The following is a 16,343-nucleotide window of genomic DNA, read 5'->3' as shown; positions in this document are numbered from 1 at the left end:
TGACCACCCTCACTTAACACCCTGCATGAACTGGTGGTCACTTTCAAGTAGACATGCATGAATAATCAGACACCAGTGATCATTTATTTAAAGCTGTATTATCTCAAATACAGAAATGCTCTTATTTATGATTAAAAAGTCTCAAGTGGGGTGATACCATCTTTATAAAGAGTTATGTATCTCTTTCTAACACTACACTGTGCACAAGTTCTAGAACACAATCTACAAATTAAGCAAGATTTAGGGACAAAGAGCTAGAAAAATATCATAAATATATACAAAAATGGACAACATACAGTTAGAGAGGAATATGACAGCCAGGGATCCAGACTCAGGCAAACGCTAAAATCCTATGTAGCAGAACAAGCACCCTGCCCTACAACACGTACCCACAATGTTAAAGTGTTCATGGCTGCATTAACTGCACTTAATATGCCATATTGTTTGGGCACCAAAATAAGAAAGTGCAATAAGAAATATGTATATGATGCAGGATAAGGCACATTGTCCTTTTCAGAAGTCCATTCTAAAGGCAGCTGTATGGGTTCTCGCTGAACACAAGCAGGATGGCAGCCCATCTCCCTCCATCCTCATAGAAGTGCCTGTGTGGCCCTGAGCAGTGAGTCACAGACATTCCATTTACGGATGGGGTGGAGTTGAAGGAAATCACTGTTACATGCCCAGTTAGCTGGAAAAGTCCATCCTGTTTTTTTCTCTTTTACATAATGATCCTTTTTTTTTTTTTTTTTTTTTCCACAAAGCTGAGATAAAAAGAATGCTTGGTAAGTAGGAACTTACCAAATATTTCAGCACTCTTGCCCGCCAAGGGGAAGACTGACTGGCTTGTACAGCCAAGGACCTGCTCTCACGGTGCAGGCCTAACCATTCACACCAGCCGGGGACTTGGACCATCAGGAGACAACATGTGTTCCTTTTCGCCCACATCAAGCAAAACGGTGGCTGGGGAAATAAAGCACTGTATTGGTTCCCAAATCTGATTCACCCACCGGGAGTTCACACTGGCAGCCAAAGGATTTTGTGAGTACAGTGACAATCTTTGCAGCTTCCTTTGCCAAGGCAGCAGCGGCGGCCTTAAGCTGACCTCACAGGCAAAGCAGGCAAAATGACACCTCGACAGAAACCAACCACCCCTGTATATCTACACTCCATGCAGTAAAAGACCACCTGCCCGGCCCACCTCTCAAGACCACCTCCTAAGTCAAACAAATGCCTGTAACACAACCAGTTCACATTTCAGAACTTAAAATTGTAATGCGTGTCTTGGCTTTAAAAACATCCAATCCCAGCCCCTTATCTCATACAAGTTCCCCCAAATGTAAAAGGTTACATCACCATTTCCCAAACATATTTCAAATAAATCTTAATTAGATCTCTCTTGATCACCAACTGGAGAGCTGGGTACAGCTCTGAAACTTTGATGAGCCCTGGTGGAGACCAAGCTGGCTGGGGGCGGGGTGCATGTAAAAATTGTGTACATGTAAACTGCCTACAATTATCAAGCTCACCAATTAAACCAGCCTCCTAAGGATTACAATGAACTTAGGTGCTAAGTACATTAAAATTCACAGCATATTCCTTTTAATAACAGGAACTACCAGTTATTTTAACAAAGAGGTAAGAGCCTATAAAGAGTTCTTATTCAAATCAGGTTTCTCCACAAATGTTACACTTCCTCCCTCCCTCATCATGTAAAACACTCTGAAGACTAAACATTTAAAATAACTTAAATCACAAAAACAACACAAATTCCTTAAAAGCAAAATCCAAAATACCAGCAAAAAATAAAACACAGAAGAGTTTTCACCCACCACTTGACCACCACTGTGAATGTGGTGTTCAGTGCTGCTAACCCTCCTGCACACATACGTAATCAACCACACACTCCTATCTTAAATATTATTTATAAATTTATACTTTGCTTTTACTTTTTCTAGAGAATACCTTCCCATGTGTACGTATATATACACACACATACACGTGGTTGTATACATATGTGCATGAGTGTGTATGCATATAGATATAAAATGTAAAATAATGATTTGGCTGCTGTGGAGTATCAGCTACTGCACAACTGTCTCACTTTAACACATTTCCCCCTTCTGCTTAAATAACATTGTGTTGTTTTTTTGGGTTTTTTTTTCCGCCATGCCCAGGGCACACAGAAGTTCCGAGGCCAGGGATTGAGCCACAGCAGTGGCAATGAAGAATCCTTAACTGCTAGCCTACCAGGGAACTCCAGTAAGACTGTGTTCTTGACAAGAAAAACTTGCAAATAATTCTAAAAAATGCATCATACCCCTTAAACTATTCCTAAACACCCAAGCACCTCCACCCGGTCTGAGCAACTGCCTGCTGAGGTCCTTAACACTCCTCTGAAAATTCAGTCTGTTCCATCACTGACACTATCAAGGTAAAAAAATAAATAAATAAGTAAATAAAAACATGTCACTTCTGTTCTGCCTTTAGTCTCCCATCTACACATAGAGAAAATAGCCTCTGAAAAATAATTTTGGTAAAGCCTCAAAACAAATGATACTGAATGCCATGTACCAAATTTTATTATTTTCAAAGGATTTTCAAAAATATTACCTCATCAACAACCTTATTACACAGGATGAGCATGTCATGCTACAAATGATGAAAATGAGGCCCAGGGAAATGGAGACATTCTGGGTCCCATGACAACACACTGCTTGAGGCAAGACAAAATCAATGTTTCCTCAGCTTGTCCTCTGAGTGCTTTTAACAGAACCCACCACTGTAGAGAGACCAGCCCCAAACCTCTAATAACCCCCAGAGTGCATGCCTGGCTCAGGACAAGGAGAGATGATGTGGGGAGTATGGCCATGAATCCAGAACAGGCAGCAAAGAGATCTCCAGGAAGCCTTTTGAAAAGCAGTAGGAAGAAATCAAAACTGTCATTTACATATCACAAGTCTTATGTTATAGTCTTTAAGAACACAAATATAGTGGAGCTGATCTGTGTTTTTTCCAGAATATTCGGCCCCCTGCTGTAGGAATATCTCCCTAGAAATGCTTGCACCCTGGGAACTGGCAGTGGGGAGAGGAAGCCCTCCTGTCCCATGTGCAGTCGCACCAAGGAAGATCTCGATGCTGGACCAAGTATAAGGATTTACTTTTTATCAGTACCTGCATTATCTTCCTGTTAAGAGTTTCCAATGTGTTCTCTCTCTTGATTCATCTTGGTGTGTGACTGCTGTCCTTTAGGCTGTCCTGCCTCAAGTCAGTGCAGGGGGAGCAGGAAGCCACGAGCCCATGAGAGGAGCATCAGACACTATCCGATGATGATGATAAGGGGATTAAATTATACTAACCCTGGAACAGATTAGTTAAATTTGTCCTAACAGAACAATGTGGATTAGCACTAACTAGGCCATTTGGCCTCAGATATTCAGGACTGGAGGGGAGTGGCATTTACCCAGCTAGTACCAGCAGCTGAACCGCTTCCATCAGCTCCTTAGAGCCCAGGTGGTACACATGCTTACTCCCTTCATCTAACTGGTCCAAAACAAGATATCTGACAACACATGGTCTTTTTTACCTCCCTCTTGTATACATATTTGAAGTGGAAACTGGTCCACAAATTTACCAGAGACATTTTAAAAAACATCTTAAGGTGAAACTTTAAATTTGAACCACTCATAAGAAGTCAGTAGGCACATCTTGGCTTTTAAAAGTTCCTAAATGAGGTGTTCCCTTGTGGCAGCAGGTTAAGGATCCAGTGTTGTCACTGCAGCAGCTCAGGTCACTGCTACGGCATAGGTTGGATCCTTGGCCTGGGAACTTCCGCAGGCTGCAGGCCTGGCCAAAAATAAAAATTCCTAAATGAACATGCTGACCTAAAATCCAAGGGAACCAAAACCCAATTCTACTTCTCATTTGAACCACTAGACAAATAACCTCATTTTGTTCTACTTATCCTGGGGGGGAAAAGGTTATTCAAATATATATTTATGCATCAATTAGTTAAAAAAGAAAGCATTGTAAAGACCAGCAAATAGAGAATTCTCTCAAATTTCAAGATTACAATGCAACTTTATTACTTTAATTAGAGCTTACATTTTACATATACCGGTCATAACTACTTCCCCCAAACATGTAAATTCAATCTCTTCAGATTTTTTTTTTTTTTTTTTTTTTTCGCTTTTTAGGGCTGCACCTGTGGCATATGGAAGTTCCCAGGCTGGGATAGAATTGGAGCTACAGCTTCCAGCCTACACCACAGCCACAGCCACAGCAGATTCAAGCCACATCTTCGACCTACACCACAGCTCACAGCAACACCGGATCCCTGACCCACTGAGTAAGGCCAGGATCAAATCCACATCTTCCTGGATACTAGTCGAATTCATTTCTGCTGCACCACAATGGGAACTCCTCTTCTGATTCATTTTATGTTTTTCCTAGCAAGCTCTCTCCTCAAAACTAAGAAAAGGGTTGCTTGTAGAGATCCTGAAGATGAACATACTTAAGGTGGAATGCCAGAAAGCATGAAGATCTGAAAATGATCTGTGATGTAAGGTCCTTACACTGGACAGCAAAGTTCCTCTCTGGGCAACTACAGTGAGAACGGGAGGGACGAGGGAACAGTAGGACACTCGGAGAAGTAACGAGGTCATGCATAAGAGTGACCAGGGAAATGTCCAGGGCAAGACTGTAGAGAAGTGGGGAAGAGTTTAAAATAACTCGTGGAAGTCCATCACAAGAGAACAGAGAGCTAAAATCTTTAAAGCAAAAAAGATATAAATAAAAATTAGATCTTACTTTGACTTAGGTTCCCCCCAGAAAATATATGGCAATCTATGCTACAAAACTGCCCCCAAAGCCTACCAGGATCTTCCTGTCATTCTCAAGATCTACAAGTTACAGCCCGTATTTAAATGCACTGAAGAACAAATTCATGTCAAACATGTTAAGCATGTTAAGAAGTTAACATGTCAAGAAGTTAAGGGTCTTCCCTTAACTTCTACAAAGTGGGCTCCCAAGAGGAGCTCCTGCCCTGTCTGAGGTAGTTCCTTCCTCTCCCCCAAATAAACGTGCCATATCCTATTTGGCTAAATCTGGAAAAAATGAAGCACAAGGTCATTATTCTGTAGCAAGAAAGGGAAATTTTGCCCAGGAAAGGTGAAAAGCACCTGAGAGTTAAGTCAGGTGAGGAGAACAGGAAGAAAGGTTGGCTTGGGCACCCTGGGTCGATGTGATGGGTCATGGTTGATTGGTCCTCATCTTCTTTGCCTCACGTCTCTACTTCACATCTTTACTTCACGTCTTTACTTCAGGTCTTTACTTCACGTCTTTGTCCACACTGAGCCCTTAGCAGGGACCCTGCTGAGGGAGCCCAAAGATCTCCAATTCTCGTAAAGGCACTCATCACCAAAACTTGTTGAAAATCCCAATGAGGTCAACAAACACCCAAAAAAACAGTCCCTGGCACAATTTCCTGCTCTTCCCTAGACACCGATGGGAAGTCAGAACACTACAGAAAATGTTCCCACCAAGTTAGAATCCGTTTCCCTAATATGGCCAGGCCCTAAATATAGCCACAGTTTTTTTGTTCAAAATCCACTCCAGTTAGATTTGGGGATGGAGAACATGGTGGCGGGCATATGAGCAGAGGGCACAGGAAAATGTGGCAGGTAAAACTCACCATCTCCACCAACATTCAGAGGGCTTTAATGTCCTCCACAAGGGCTACCTAGGCAAAGGCACCTGCAACACATGACTTTTTCTCTCCAGGTTTTGCTCCCCCCCATGGAGTCTGGGTTGCTGGGAGGGAGGAGAAGAAATTCTACCATTGGGAGAGAGGACACAGCATCACCAGGACCCAAAGCAGTGAAAGGAATAAATTCCCCACTCAAATTATAAGGATTCCGTTAGCCTTAAAAAAAAAAAAAAAATGAGAATTTCAGGTAGCGTCAAGTCCTCACTATTTACTTTTCAAACAACACCACACACCCACACACTCACCAGTAATACAAAATACTGGTAATGTCCACAACTGTGGTGAGAGGCTGTGTGTGCTTTAAATGAGCGGAATTTAAAATAAGCAAAACCTAGAACCTAAAACTTAATGCAAAATGTTTTCAAAGTTTCCTTTGAAACTTTCAAGTCTTCTTACACTTATACTCCTCTAATAATCCACCGTTTTTGCAAGCCATTTTAGCCAAAAATGACCCCAGCCTCAGAGTTGGAAGTAGATGCTCAATAAAACATCTGCTAGAAAAATAAGAATTGTTAATGGTAAGTAACTGAACTTCTCAATATAAGCGTGCTGAGAGGCTATATAGGGGATTCCAAGGCCTCTTTTAAAACGTAGCTTTGAAAGCGGGACAACCTAGAGATTTCAAAGACTGGATTCTGCGGTCAAAGCGCTGGGGTCAAAGGAGGTTCGGCTGCGGAGGCCCGGCCGGCTGCTTGGGTTCCGTGACTCTCTCTCTCTTCGCTCAGCTGTAAAATGGGCGTTATCATCGCACCCATCTCACTAGGCTGTCGGAGACAGGAGAGAAATCAGCACGAAGCGCGTTCAAGGCCAGGCATCCCTCCTCCGAAGCATGAGTCGAGGCATGAGTACAGGCACAGGCGTCGGCTTCGCTCGGCTGGAATCTCAGCCATTTCGCCACCACACCTCAGCCCCCTGCGCGCACCACGCGGCCCCAAGCCCCCACCCCCACCCCAGCGACGTGGAAACCACACACTCCCAACCACCCGGCCGGGAACTTGTCACTCGGCGAGGCAGGGGGACAGCTGAACACCAAGTTCAGGGCATGGGCGCGCACACAATGGGCTGGAGCTGCCGCCCGAGGCCCCGCAACCCCGGCTCCCGGCCGCGCGAGCACACGGGCCCCCGAGGGACCACGGGAGCGGAGGGGCGGCCCCTCCCCCCTGCTCCCCGCCCCTCACCTGAAGGCAGGTCCCTCTCGAGGCGCACGGCCAGGGGCCGCCGCTGCCGCGGAGCTGCCTCCGCCCTTCTTGTTGAAGAGCCTCTGGAGCAGGGTCGGGGCCATGACGCCGCGGCTGCGGCTCCCGCGGCGCGCGGCCGGCTCAGCGCGCGGCCGGGGGCGGCGGCGGGGCCATCGCGGCGGCGGGAGTCTGCTCGGCGCCGGGGCCGCCGGCCGGTCATATGACGATGCTGGCCCGCCGCCGCCGCCGCGCGCTGACAGTTCTCTCCCGCGGGAGGAGCCGCAGCCCGCGCGGGAGGAGCGCGGGAGGAGAGCGGCAGCCATTGGCCCCGGGCCCCCGCCCCGGCCCCAGGAGGGGGCGGGGACCGCAGGGGCGGGGGCGCGGCGCTTAAAGGGGCCAGAGGTGGCCGCCCGGCTCTTGTGAGGTGAGGGCCGGAGCCGCTGGGGATGGGGCAGGGGGCGGGGTCAAGGTGGGCGGGGGGGGGGTTGTGAGGAGAGGAACCCAGGGCCCTCCCGGGGGGCTGAGGTGGGGACCCGGGGGGCCTGGCTGCGGGGCTCGCGGGGGAAGAGGCCGGGTGGGCGGGGGCCCGGGGACCTCCTGGAGGCAAGGATGGGGGCGGGGCGGAAATCCTCGCGGGGGCGGTCCTGGGGCGCGGCTCAGCGGGCGTCTGGGGTCCCCGACGCTGCTCTGATCTTCTGCAGCGGCGGGAGAGCCACACGGCGAATCTTTGTTCTTTGAAGACAAAGCCCCTGAACTTGGGTCTTTGCCTTGTGCAGGTGCACAGGCAGGTACATGCGAAGCGTGTGCTGGGGAAGACGGATTAATTCACAAGGGATTAATTCTCTGCGGCCCGGGACTGATTGGAATCTCGCAACACCCAAAGTATTGGCACTTCTACCGTATCCAGGTTGGATTTTTCCGACTTTGATTTGGCGTTTTTTTTACATTTACTTTAAATACTTGGTCGAACGATTTGCTCTATTTCGCATCTTGGGCCACCATACCATAGTTACGTAAAAAGTTGCAACATGAAATTAAAAAGCATGTGGATCGCACTACATAGATTTAGAAACTTAAGCTATTTTATCCTCATGCATATTTAACAGTCAAAGCACATCCTAATCTCATGTCAACGGCAGACATTGTCTGGTGTGGGAAGGAGGGCTTGCAGTACCTAAGTCCAAGTTCCCGCCAGTCCCACCTAGTCTCTGCGAGCACTTCAGCCTGTGGTGTGAAGGACCATAGCAAACGCAAAGCAGCTTAATCTTGGCCTTGTAACACTAACTCTCCAGTTTTTCCATGATGTTAAGTTTCCGACCCTACATCGCAGCGTCCTGCATGAGCAGTGGACAGCGGTTCACTGAATTCTCTTAGACGTGTTCAAAGGACGTATTCGTGGAGACAGATGTATTTCCGTCAATAGAAGTAATCGAAAATATTTTTTCTGGGCCCATTTTCATTTGCATTGTTAATTTTTTATTATGTAGGTTTCTGGCCTTGGTGGGAAACTAGCTGTTAGTGAAAGGCCAAACGTTTACAAAGATAAGGGGAAGGTGGTAGAAACTGAAACTCAGTAATTTTTTTCCTTCAGATTTTTATTATTAAAATTCTAGATGAAGTGTTCATTCTGGTCCATCCTTCTGCACTGTGGAGTGTACACAGAACCCTGATTTACACCTTAGCTGTTTCTGTTTGTGGAAAGCAGGTATCTCACAGAACTGTCAGTATTGATCAGAATCCTATATTTCAGTTATTGGTCTCATCTATTGTGCCTTTATTAAGATAAGATCCCGGGTCACATTACAGCCAGCAGTACACCACCCTCCCTTACCCCGTCCTTGGTCAGAAAATGTATTTATTCTTCACACTAAAGTCTGCATACCTGTGGTGTGCCTAGCAGCTTTTGCAAGTTTCTACTGAAAAGGAATTTGGCATGATATCCTTTGCTCCTCACCTCCAAGGGCCGTTTCTGTCCCATTCCAGTCCAGGTGTGCTGGATCATCCAAAAGAAGCAATGAAAAAAAAAAAATCTTGCCCCAGCCACCATCCTCAATTTTGGACCTGCCTGGGAACTCTAAAGAAAAACTGTGCCTTTAAAATGAAGACAACATGGAGTTCCCGTGGTGGCTCAGTGGTTAACGAATCCGACTAGGAACCTTGAGGTTTCGGGTTCGATCCCTGTTCTTGCTTAGTGGGCTAAGGATCTGGCATTGCCGTGAGCTGTCGTGCAGGTCGCAGACGAGGCTCAGATCTGGCGTTGCTGTGGCTCTGGCATAGGCCAGCAGCTATAGCTCGGATTAGACCCCTAGCCTGGGAACCTCCATATGCTGCAGGAACGGCCCTAGAAAAGGCAAAAAATCAAAAAAACAAACAAACAAAAAAACAATGACAACAAGAAAAACTAAGACAACACTTCAGTTTGGGGAGAGAAAAAAGGAGCCAAGATAGTGCCCCCATCTCTCGCTTTCCTCACTTTGCTTCCACTCAGTACCACATTCTTCCTTATCCTGGTTCCATCCACACCTTTTTTGCTTTGGATTTTTTTTTTTTCATTCTTTAAAGTTTTATTGAAGTAGAGTTGATTTACAATGTTATGATCATTTCTGCTGTACCACAAAGTGAATTAATTTTACATATACACATATCCATTCTTTTTCAGTTTCTTTTCTCATCTAGATCATCACAGAATACTGAGTAGAATTCCCTGTGCTACCAACAGGTCCCTGTTGATCATAACAAATCCTAACTAACCAAGTTTTGGGAGGTAGCTCCAGAAACCGCCTGCACCCTAGTTTCATTATTTTTTTATTTATCATTTCTTTTTGGCCAGACCTGCAGCATGCAGAAGTTCCCAGGTCAGGGATCAAACTCATGCCACAGTAGTGACCTGAGCCACAACAGAGATGATGCCAGATCCTTAACCTGCTGAGCCACCAGGGAACTCCCATTATTTCTCCCCTTGGCCATCCCACACCTCTTCAGAAACCCCATCTACCACCCTCCCTCTGCTGGTAACTGCCTATTTCCTGAGGCTTGACATCACCCCAGTCTCCAGCCCTGATCCATCCACACATCTCATCTACCTCATCCCACTCACTCCCTCTTGGAAAATATATCCATTAACTGCTCCTGGAGGCAGCCATCAAGAGGAGGAGGAAATAAAACAATATCCTTACCATTTGGAGAGGCAGAATAAGACTAAGATGGGGAAGAGGGAATTGTAGAAAGGCTGACTTCCTAGTCCTCTTCCACTCTGAGTCCCAGTGAGAGTTCTCTCCCAGGAGTATGTATCCTGTAAATTGCTGTAGGAGTTTTCCTTCCGCAATTAGACTGTTGGGGACCCTGTAGCCTACATGATACCGGTTCCTAACTTCTTCCTAACAGAACAGGTCTTGTTTTTTCTTCCTTTGGATGTTGTCTGTCTTCATGTAGGGCTATATCTGTTTTGCTGCCATCCTGAGCATGAAACTCAGTACTGGAGCTGGCAGAACAGAGATGTGGAAGTGGGCTGTGTCCCTTGAGAGCATTATTGAGCCACTATCCCTTTCCCACAAGCTGACCTTCCCCATACGATAATATTTCTATTATTTGAAGCCCAAAGCAGTGTGTAAGAGAAGGTCCTATTTTCTGTCCTCAGTTACTTGTTATTTGAGACAAATGAACCCTACCCATTTAACCCTCAGTGTACCAGAGAAAACAGTCATCACCAATGGACCTATTCTGTTTTTTCGTATTTTTATGTCATTTTGCAAATCATTTACAAGAAGAAAGAATAAAGGAATAGTGTGAAAATAATTTTACAAACAAATTTTACTAAGAATTTAAATATGGCAAACTCAGTTTTTTATTGTTTTCCTACCTTTGAAGGAATATTACCCTAATGGGCCATGTCCTTTGAGTACAACTATTGATGAGTCAACATATGTGAACCTAGAACAAAATCACCTTGTAAATAGTGACACCAGATTTCAAATAAATCTCTAAACACATGCATTCTCAGTTATTATTTCTTCTGCTTCTTCTTGGACTTGAATCAGCAAAAAGCAACACTTTTGAAAACTGATGATTTATAATTTTGTCAAGAAAAGATGGCTATCTTCTCAGCTGCAAAACATTTTCATTTTTGGATTTATAAACACCAGTTATAATTAGCAATTCATACACCTTGTCACCTTAAATTTACACAATGTTATATGCCAGTTATATCTCAATAGCTGGGAGTGCAAAGAATTCAAAATTCAATGAATTCTTCCATCTCTACCTCATGCATATCTTTCTAGTCGCCTTTGATGAATATTGTTTTAATTTAATTTAATTTTTGCTTTTTAGGGCCGCATCTGAAGCACATGAAAGTTCCTAGGCTAGGAGTTGAATCAGAGTTACAGCTGCCGGCCTACGCCACAGCCACAGCAACACAATATCTGAGCATCATCTGCAACCTACACCACAGCTTCTGACAACACTGGATCCTTAACTCGCTGAGCAAGGCCAGAGATCAAATCCACATCCTCAAGGATCCTAGTCGTGTTTGTTACCAAATGAGCCACAATGGGAACTCCCTATACATTGCTTTTAGCATTTGTTGACTTACAACTATATCAAGTATATTTGAGGGAAAATGTCATAAAAGATGATAGAATATATCACATATCTTTTTAGGATAGCTCAGGTTTCTTGTTACAATATATTGAACAATGAAGTCATTCCTGTTGAATGACTAACTGGGTAAGAATGCTATGTTTTCTTTTTACCTTTAAATATATATTGTCAAATCATTAATTCTTGAGTTTGAGAAAATTACCTAGGATGTCATCATCTAAGGACTCAGTGTCTGCAGTTTCCCTGACAAATTTTACCATCATCATTAAAGTCTAGAGTGCTTCTGTCTTTCTGCATTTTTTTTTTTCTTTCTTGGCTTTTTAAGGACAAACGTGTGGCATATAGAAGTTCCCAGGCTAGGGGTCCCATTGGAGCTGCATCTGTGACCTACACCACACCTCATGGCAGCATCAGATCCTGAACCCACTGAGCGAGGCCAGGGGTTGAACCTGAGTCTTCATGGATACTAGTCGGGTTTGTTACTGCTGAGCCACAATAGGAACTCATTGTTTTCCTGCCTTTTTTTTTTTTTTTTTTTTTCTTCTGTCTTTTTATTGCCATACCCATGGCACATGCAAGTTTCCAGGCTGGGGGTCAAAGTGGAGCTATAGCTGCTAGTCTCTGCAACCTACACCACAGTTCATGGCAACACTGGATTCTTAATCCACTGAGCAAAGCCAGGGATCAAACCTTCGTCTTCATGGATAACAGTCAGATTCGTTTCCACTGAGCCATGATGGGAACGCTCTGTCTTCGGCATTTATCTTCTGATTTTTCTAATAATCTTGAAGTGTCTTCCTCTATCAATTTTCTTTTTTATTTGCTGTTATAGGAAGAAAATAAAATTTCTGAATTCTGGATTCTCATCAGTGATTAATAAAAGCTTTAATTTAAAAACTACAAAGATACTGTCTCTAGTTTTTGTTGTTTTTTTTTTCTCTCTCTCTCTATAGTTTCTTAAAAGACAATGCAGTATTTTGGGCACTACAAGATAATAGAAGGGACTTCCTGTCATGGTTCAGTGGTTAAGGAACACAACTAGTAACCACAAAGTTGCAGGTTTGAGCCATGGCCTTGCTCAGTGGGTTAAAGGATCCAGCAATGCCATGTTCTGTGGTGTATGTGACAGACATGGCTCGGATGCAGAGTTGCTGTGGCTATGGCGTAGGCTGGCAGCTACAGCTCCAAATGGACCCCTAGCCTGGGAACCTCCATAGCCACGGGCATGGCACTAAAAAGACAAAAAAACAAAAAACCCCACAAGATAACAGAAGGATGATGTAATAATGGTGATGTATTCTACCATTGAATCAACCATCTAGGTGGTTCCAGATTCTATTTTCTTATTTCCTTTGATTTTCCTAGTGTAGTTGGAAATAATTATTGAGTAATGTTAAAAAATCCCTAGGATGGTACTCTAGTAAAATGTTGAAAGCTAGAGGAAATTGGAGTTCCCATGAGGCTCAGTGGGTTAATTATCTGGCATTGTCACTGCAGTGCCTTGGGTCACTGCTGTGGCATAGGTTCCATCCCTGGCCAAGGAACTTTCTCATGCCACACATGCAGCCAAAAATAAAGAAAGCTAGAGAAAATTAAGATAACTAACATTTCATAAGTTGTGAAATGGTCTAACTGATCCATATGGTAATTACAAGACAGAATGAGTTTTACTACCTTTTAAAAATAGGTACATCCACTTTTCGTTCTTTGGAAAGAGTAAGAGTCTAAGAAAGGATGAAAGTCATGAAATATCTCTCCTGATAAATAGTTAGAACCTCTAAGAATAGAAACCCAAAAATCTAAACTTGGATGCAATGGACTCTGATTTTGCAAGAGTTAACCCACTGATTGATTCCCTGGATTTGCAGTAGAATACTTGAGAATCTCACCATGGCCTCTATGACCTCCATGGTGTTGAAATCAAGGGACATTTCCCTGACTTGCAGTCAACACTGACCACCTCTTCCTTGTTGAAGCCCTCATTCATTAGTACTGTAGAACTCTTCCAGTTTTAAACAACCTTACTAGCTTCTCCTTCAGTCTGCTTTGGAAGTTGTTCCTTCTCTATCCTTTACAATATGAAGTTCCACAGGATTTCTCTTCTCATCCATACCCTTCCTCTCCCAGATAAACCTTTCCATTTCTATAACTTTAAATGCCATCTATACGCTGATGACACCTAGCCACTAACATCTGATTGTAATCTCTTCTAAATTTTTTTAACCAGCAGCCTACTTGGTGTGTCCAATTGGGTATTTTAAAGGCATCCCATGCCAAACTCTTTTTTTACATTTATTTTATTGTCTAGTTGTTTATAAATTTATTTTACTTTATATTGGATAGTTAAGTGTAGTTGAATTACAATGTTGGGAGTTCCCCTTGTGGCTCAGCAGTAACAAACTTAACTAGTATCCATGAGGACACAGGTTCAATCCCTGACTCTGCTCAGTGGGTTAAAGATCGGGGGTTGCTGTGAGCTGCAGTGTAGGTCACAGACACAACTCAGATATGGGATTGCTGTGGCTCTGTGGTGTAGGCCGGCAGCTGCAGCTCTGACTTGACCCCTAGCCTAGTAACTTCCATATGCCCCAGGTGTGGCTCTGAAAAAAAGAAAAAAAAAATACAATGTTGTATTAATTTCTGCTGTGTAGCAAAGTGAATGTTATACAATATATGTATATATACATTCTTTTTCATATTCTTTTCCGTTATGGTTCATCACAGGATATTGAAAATAATTCCCTGTGCTGTGCAGTAGGACTTTATTGCTTATCCACTTATATATAATAGTTTGTGCTTGCTAATCCCAACCTCCCAATCCATCCGTCATCCACCCTCCTTCCCCTTGGCAACCACAAGTCTGCTCTCTAGATCATCTGCACACCAAACTCCTAATCTTTGCTTGCTCCAAATCCCAATGCTCTTGCCATAGTCCCCTTCTCAGGACAAAAAGCCTCCCTCTACACATTTGTTTAAAACAGAGACCCAGGAAACATTCTTGACCCTTTTCTTCCTCTCATCATGCAAGATACTTTTCATAGCCATTCATCTCCCCAGCCCCTGCTGCCGCTACCCTCATCCCAGCAAGCAGTATCTCCTGCCTGGATTTCTGACACAGGTGTGATTGGTTTCTTTGTTGCGCCATCACCAGTCTAGTCTACTTGCCTCCATAAGGATGCTTTAAATGTGTAAGCTGTTGGAGTTCCTGCTGTGGTGCAATGGGATCAGCTGCCTCTTGGGAGTGCAGGGACACAGGTTTGATCCCCAGCATAGTGCAGGGGGTTGAGGATCTGATGTTGCCGCAGGTTACAGCTTAGGTTGCACAGATCTGATCTGTGGTCCAGGAACTCCATATGCCTGTGGGGAAGCCTAAATAAATAAATAAAGTATAAAAATAAAAATGTAAGTTTTTTCATGTCACTTCCTTGAGCAAAACTTTAGTGGCTCCCCGCTGCACTTAAAATCCAAACTTCTTAGCGGGGGCTCACTGGTGTGCTCTCACTTTTTCTCCCAGTGCTCCCCTTCCAGTAACACCCCCACCCCATCCCACAGCTCTGTGTCTGATTAACTCCTATTCATCCTTCAGTTTTCAGCTGAATGTCACCTACTCATGCATTGACTGCCTGACTCTTCCCATCTCCATGCTTAACTGAGGAACCCACCTCCTTCCAGTGTTTCTATTACAACACCCTTTTCTAGTCTTTTAAAGCACTTATCATAATTTATACTTAACCAATAAATTAAATATATAACACCTTTATCTCCTATTAGACATATACATTCCTTTAGGTCAGGGCCTGCATCTGTCTTGTCAACTGATATGCCTGGTGTGTGGTATATTCTTAAATGCATATTTGTTAAGTGAATGAATGGATGGATCAGAGAACAAATGAAGTCCACAAGTACTTTGTAAACTCTAGACTCTCACAAAATAATTCTATATGGTAATCGCTAGCTAAGGAAGGCTTCCCGAACTTTTCCCACTTACTTATTTTGGGAGGAAGAAGAGGTCACTGCCAGACAGTTATTAGGAAACTCATCATACATAGGGCTCAGACTTTTGTTCCCAATTTTCTGGTTTAACCTTAAAGCTTCTTTGCTGAAGCCTTTCCTAATTGGTTCTGCACAGAATCCTGGTGTGGATTTTGTCTTTCTGAATCACCTAACATCTAATACTACTGGATAAAGGATATATTATTAATTAGTATATGGCAGAGATGCTGGAACACTGGGAAAAAATGAACAATAGTTTGCTGGAAAACCAAACAAACGATAAGATGGGGCAATTATTAACTCAGGAGAAAAGGAAGCTTGTGCAGGAAAATAAAAAGTGTGGTTGCAATGCATTACTTGGCTCAGTGACCAATATTTATATAGTCTCACTAATGTAACATTGACTATTGACTTAAAAAAATTACACGTAACCATATTGGGGAAGGGAAGGAGAAAAGCAGAGTTGGGGTAAGGAAATCAGATTCTAATGTTTCTTCACAATGGCAGGAAATCAAGAGACAAAAACTGAAATGGGCCAATCAAGAAGTGGTGACATAAGCATATATTTTTTAAAGATCAGTGAAACTGGCTAGAAAAGTTGAGGGTGGTAACATGTAGGGCTGGGACTGGATGTGGGGAAGGGTGGAGTAGGAGACTGACGGATTTTATTATAAGCCTTTAGTACTATTTGACTTTTAAAATGATACACATGACTGTACGTGTGTGTGTTTCCTTTGATTTAAAAAATAAAGTATTTTTAATAGTATCACTTGTGGGCATTGTTAAAAAGTCCTATTTCTGGGCTTGGC

The 16,343-nt window shown here is 43.7% G+C and overlaps 2 protein-coding genes across 4 annotated transcripts in view; one reads left to right on the top strand and one right to left on the bottom strand.

Moving 5' to 3' along the window:
- FNIP2 (folliculin interacting protein 2) overlaps positions 1-7,168 on the bottom strand; it is a 135,665-nt gene extending 128,497 nt beyond the window's left edge. For all 3 annotated transcript variants that reach the window (XR_002346652.1, XM_021101299.1, XM_021101300.1), the window contains exon 1: positions 6,943-7,168. Coding sequence is in view for 2 of the 3 variants with exons in the window: in XM_021101299.1 (XP_020956958.1) it covers positions 6,943-7,046 (104 nt within the window). In the remaining variant the exon portion in view is untranslated. The remainder of the gene's footprint in view (positions 1-6,942) is intronic.
- The window catches only part of PPID (peptidylprolyl isomerase D), a 46,537-nt gene continuing 37,433 nt past the window's right edge, over positions 7,240-16,343 (top strand). The window contains exons 1-2 of the mRNA XM_021100359.1: positions 7,240-7,366; positions 7,719-7,849. The gene's annotated coding sequence lies outside the window, so the exon portion shown is untranslated. The remainder of the gene's footprint in view (positions 7,367-7,718; positions 7,850-16,343) is intronic.

This window comes from Sus scrofa, chromosome 8 (genome assembly GCF_000003025.6).
Source record: "Sus scrofa isolate TJ Tabasco breed Duroc chromosome 8, Sscrofa11.1, whole genome shotgun sequence".
Classification (NCBI taxonomy): Eukaryota; Metazoa; Chordata; class Mammalia; order Artiodactyla; family Suidae; genus Sus; species Sus scrofa.
Note: the sequence above shows the minus strand (reverse complement) of the source record. Positions and strands in the feature narration are given on the sequence as shown.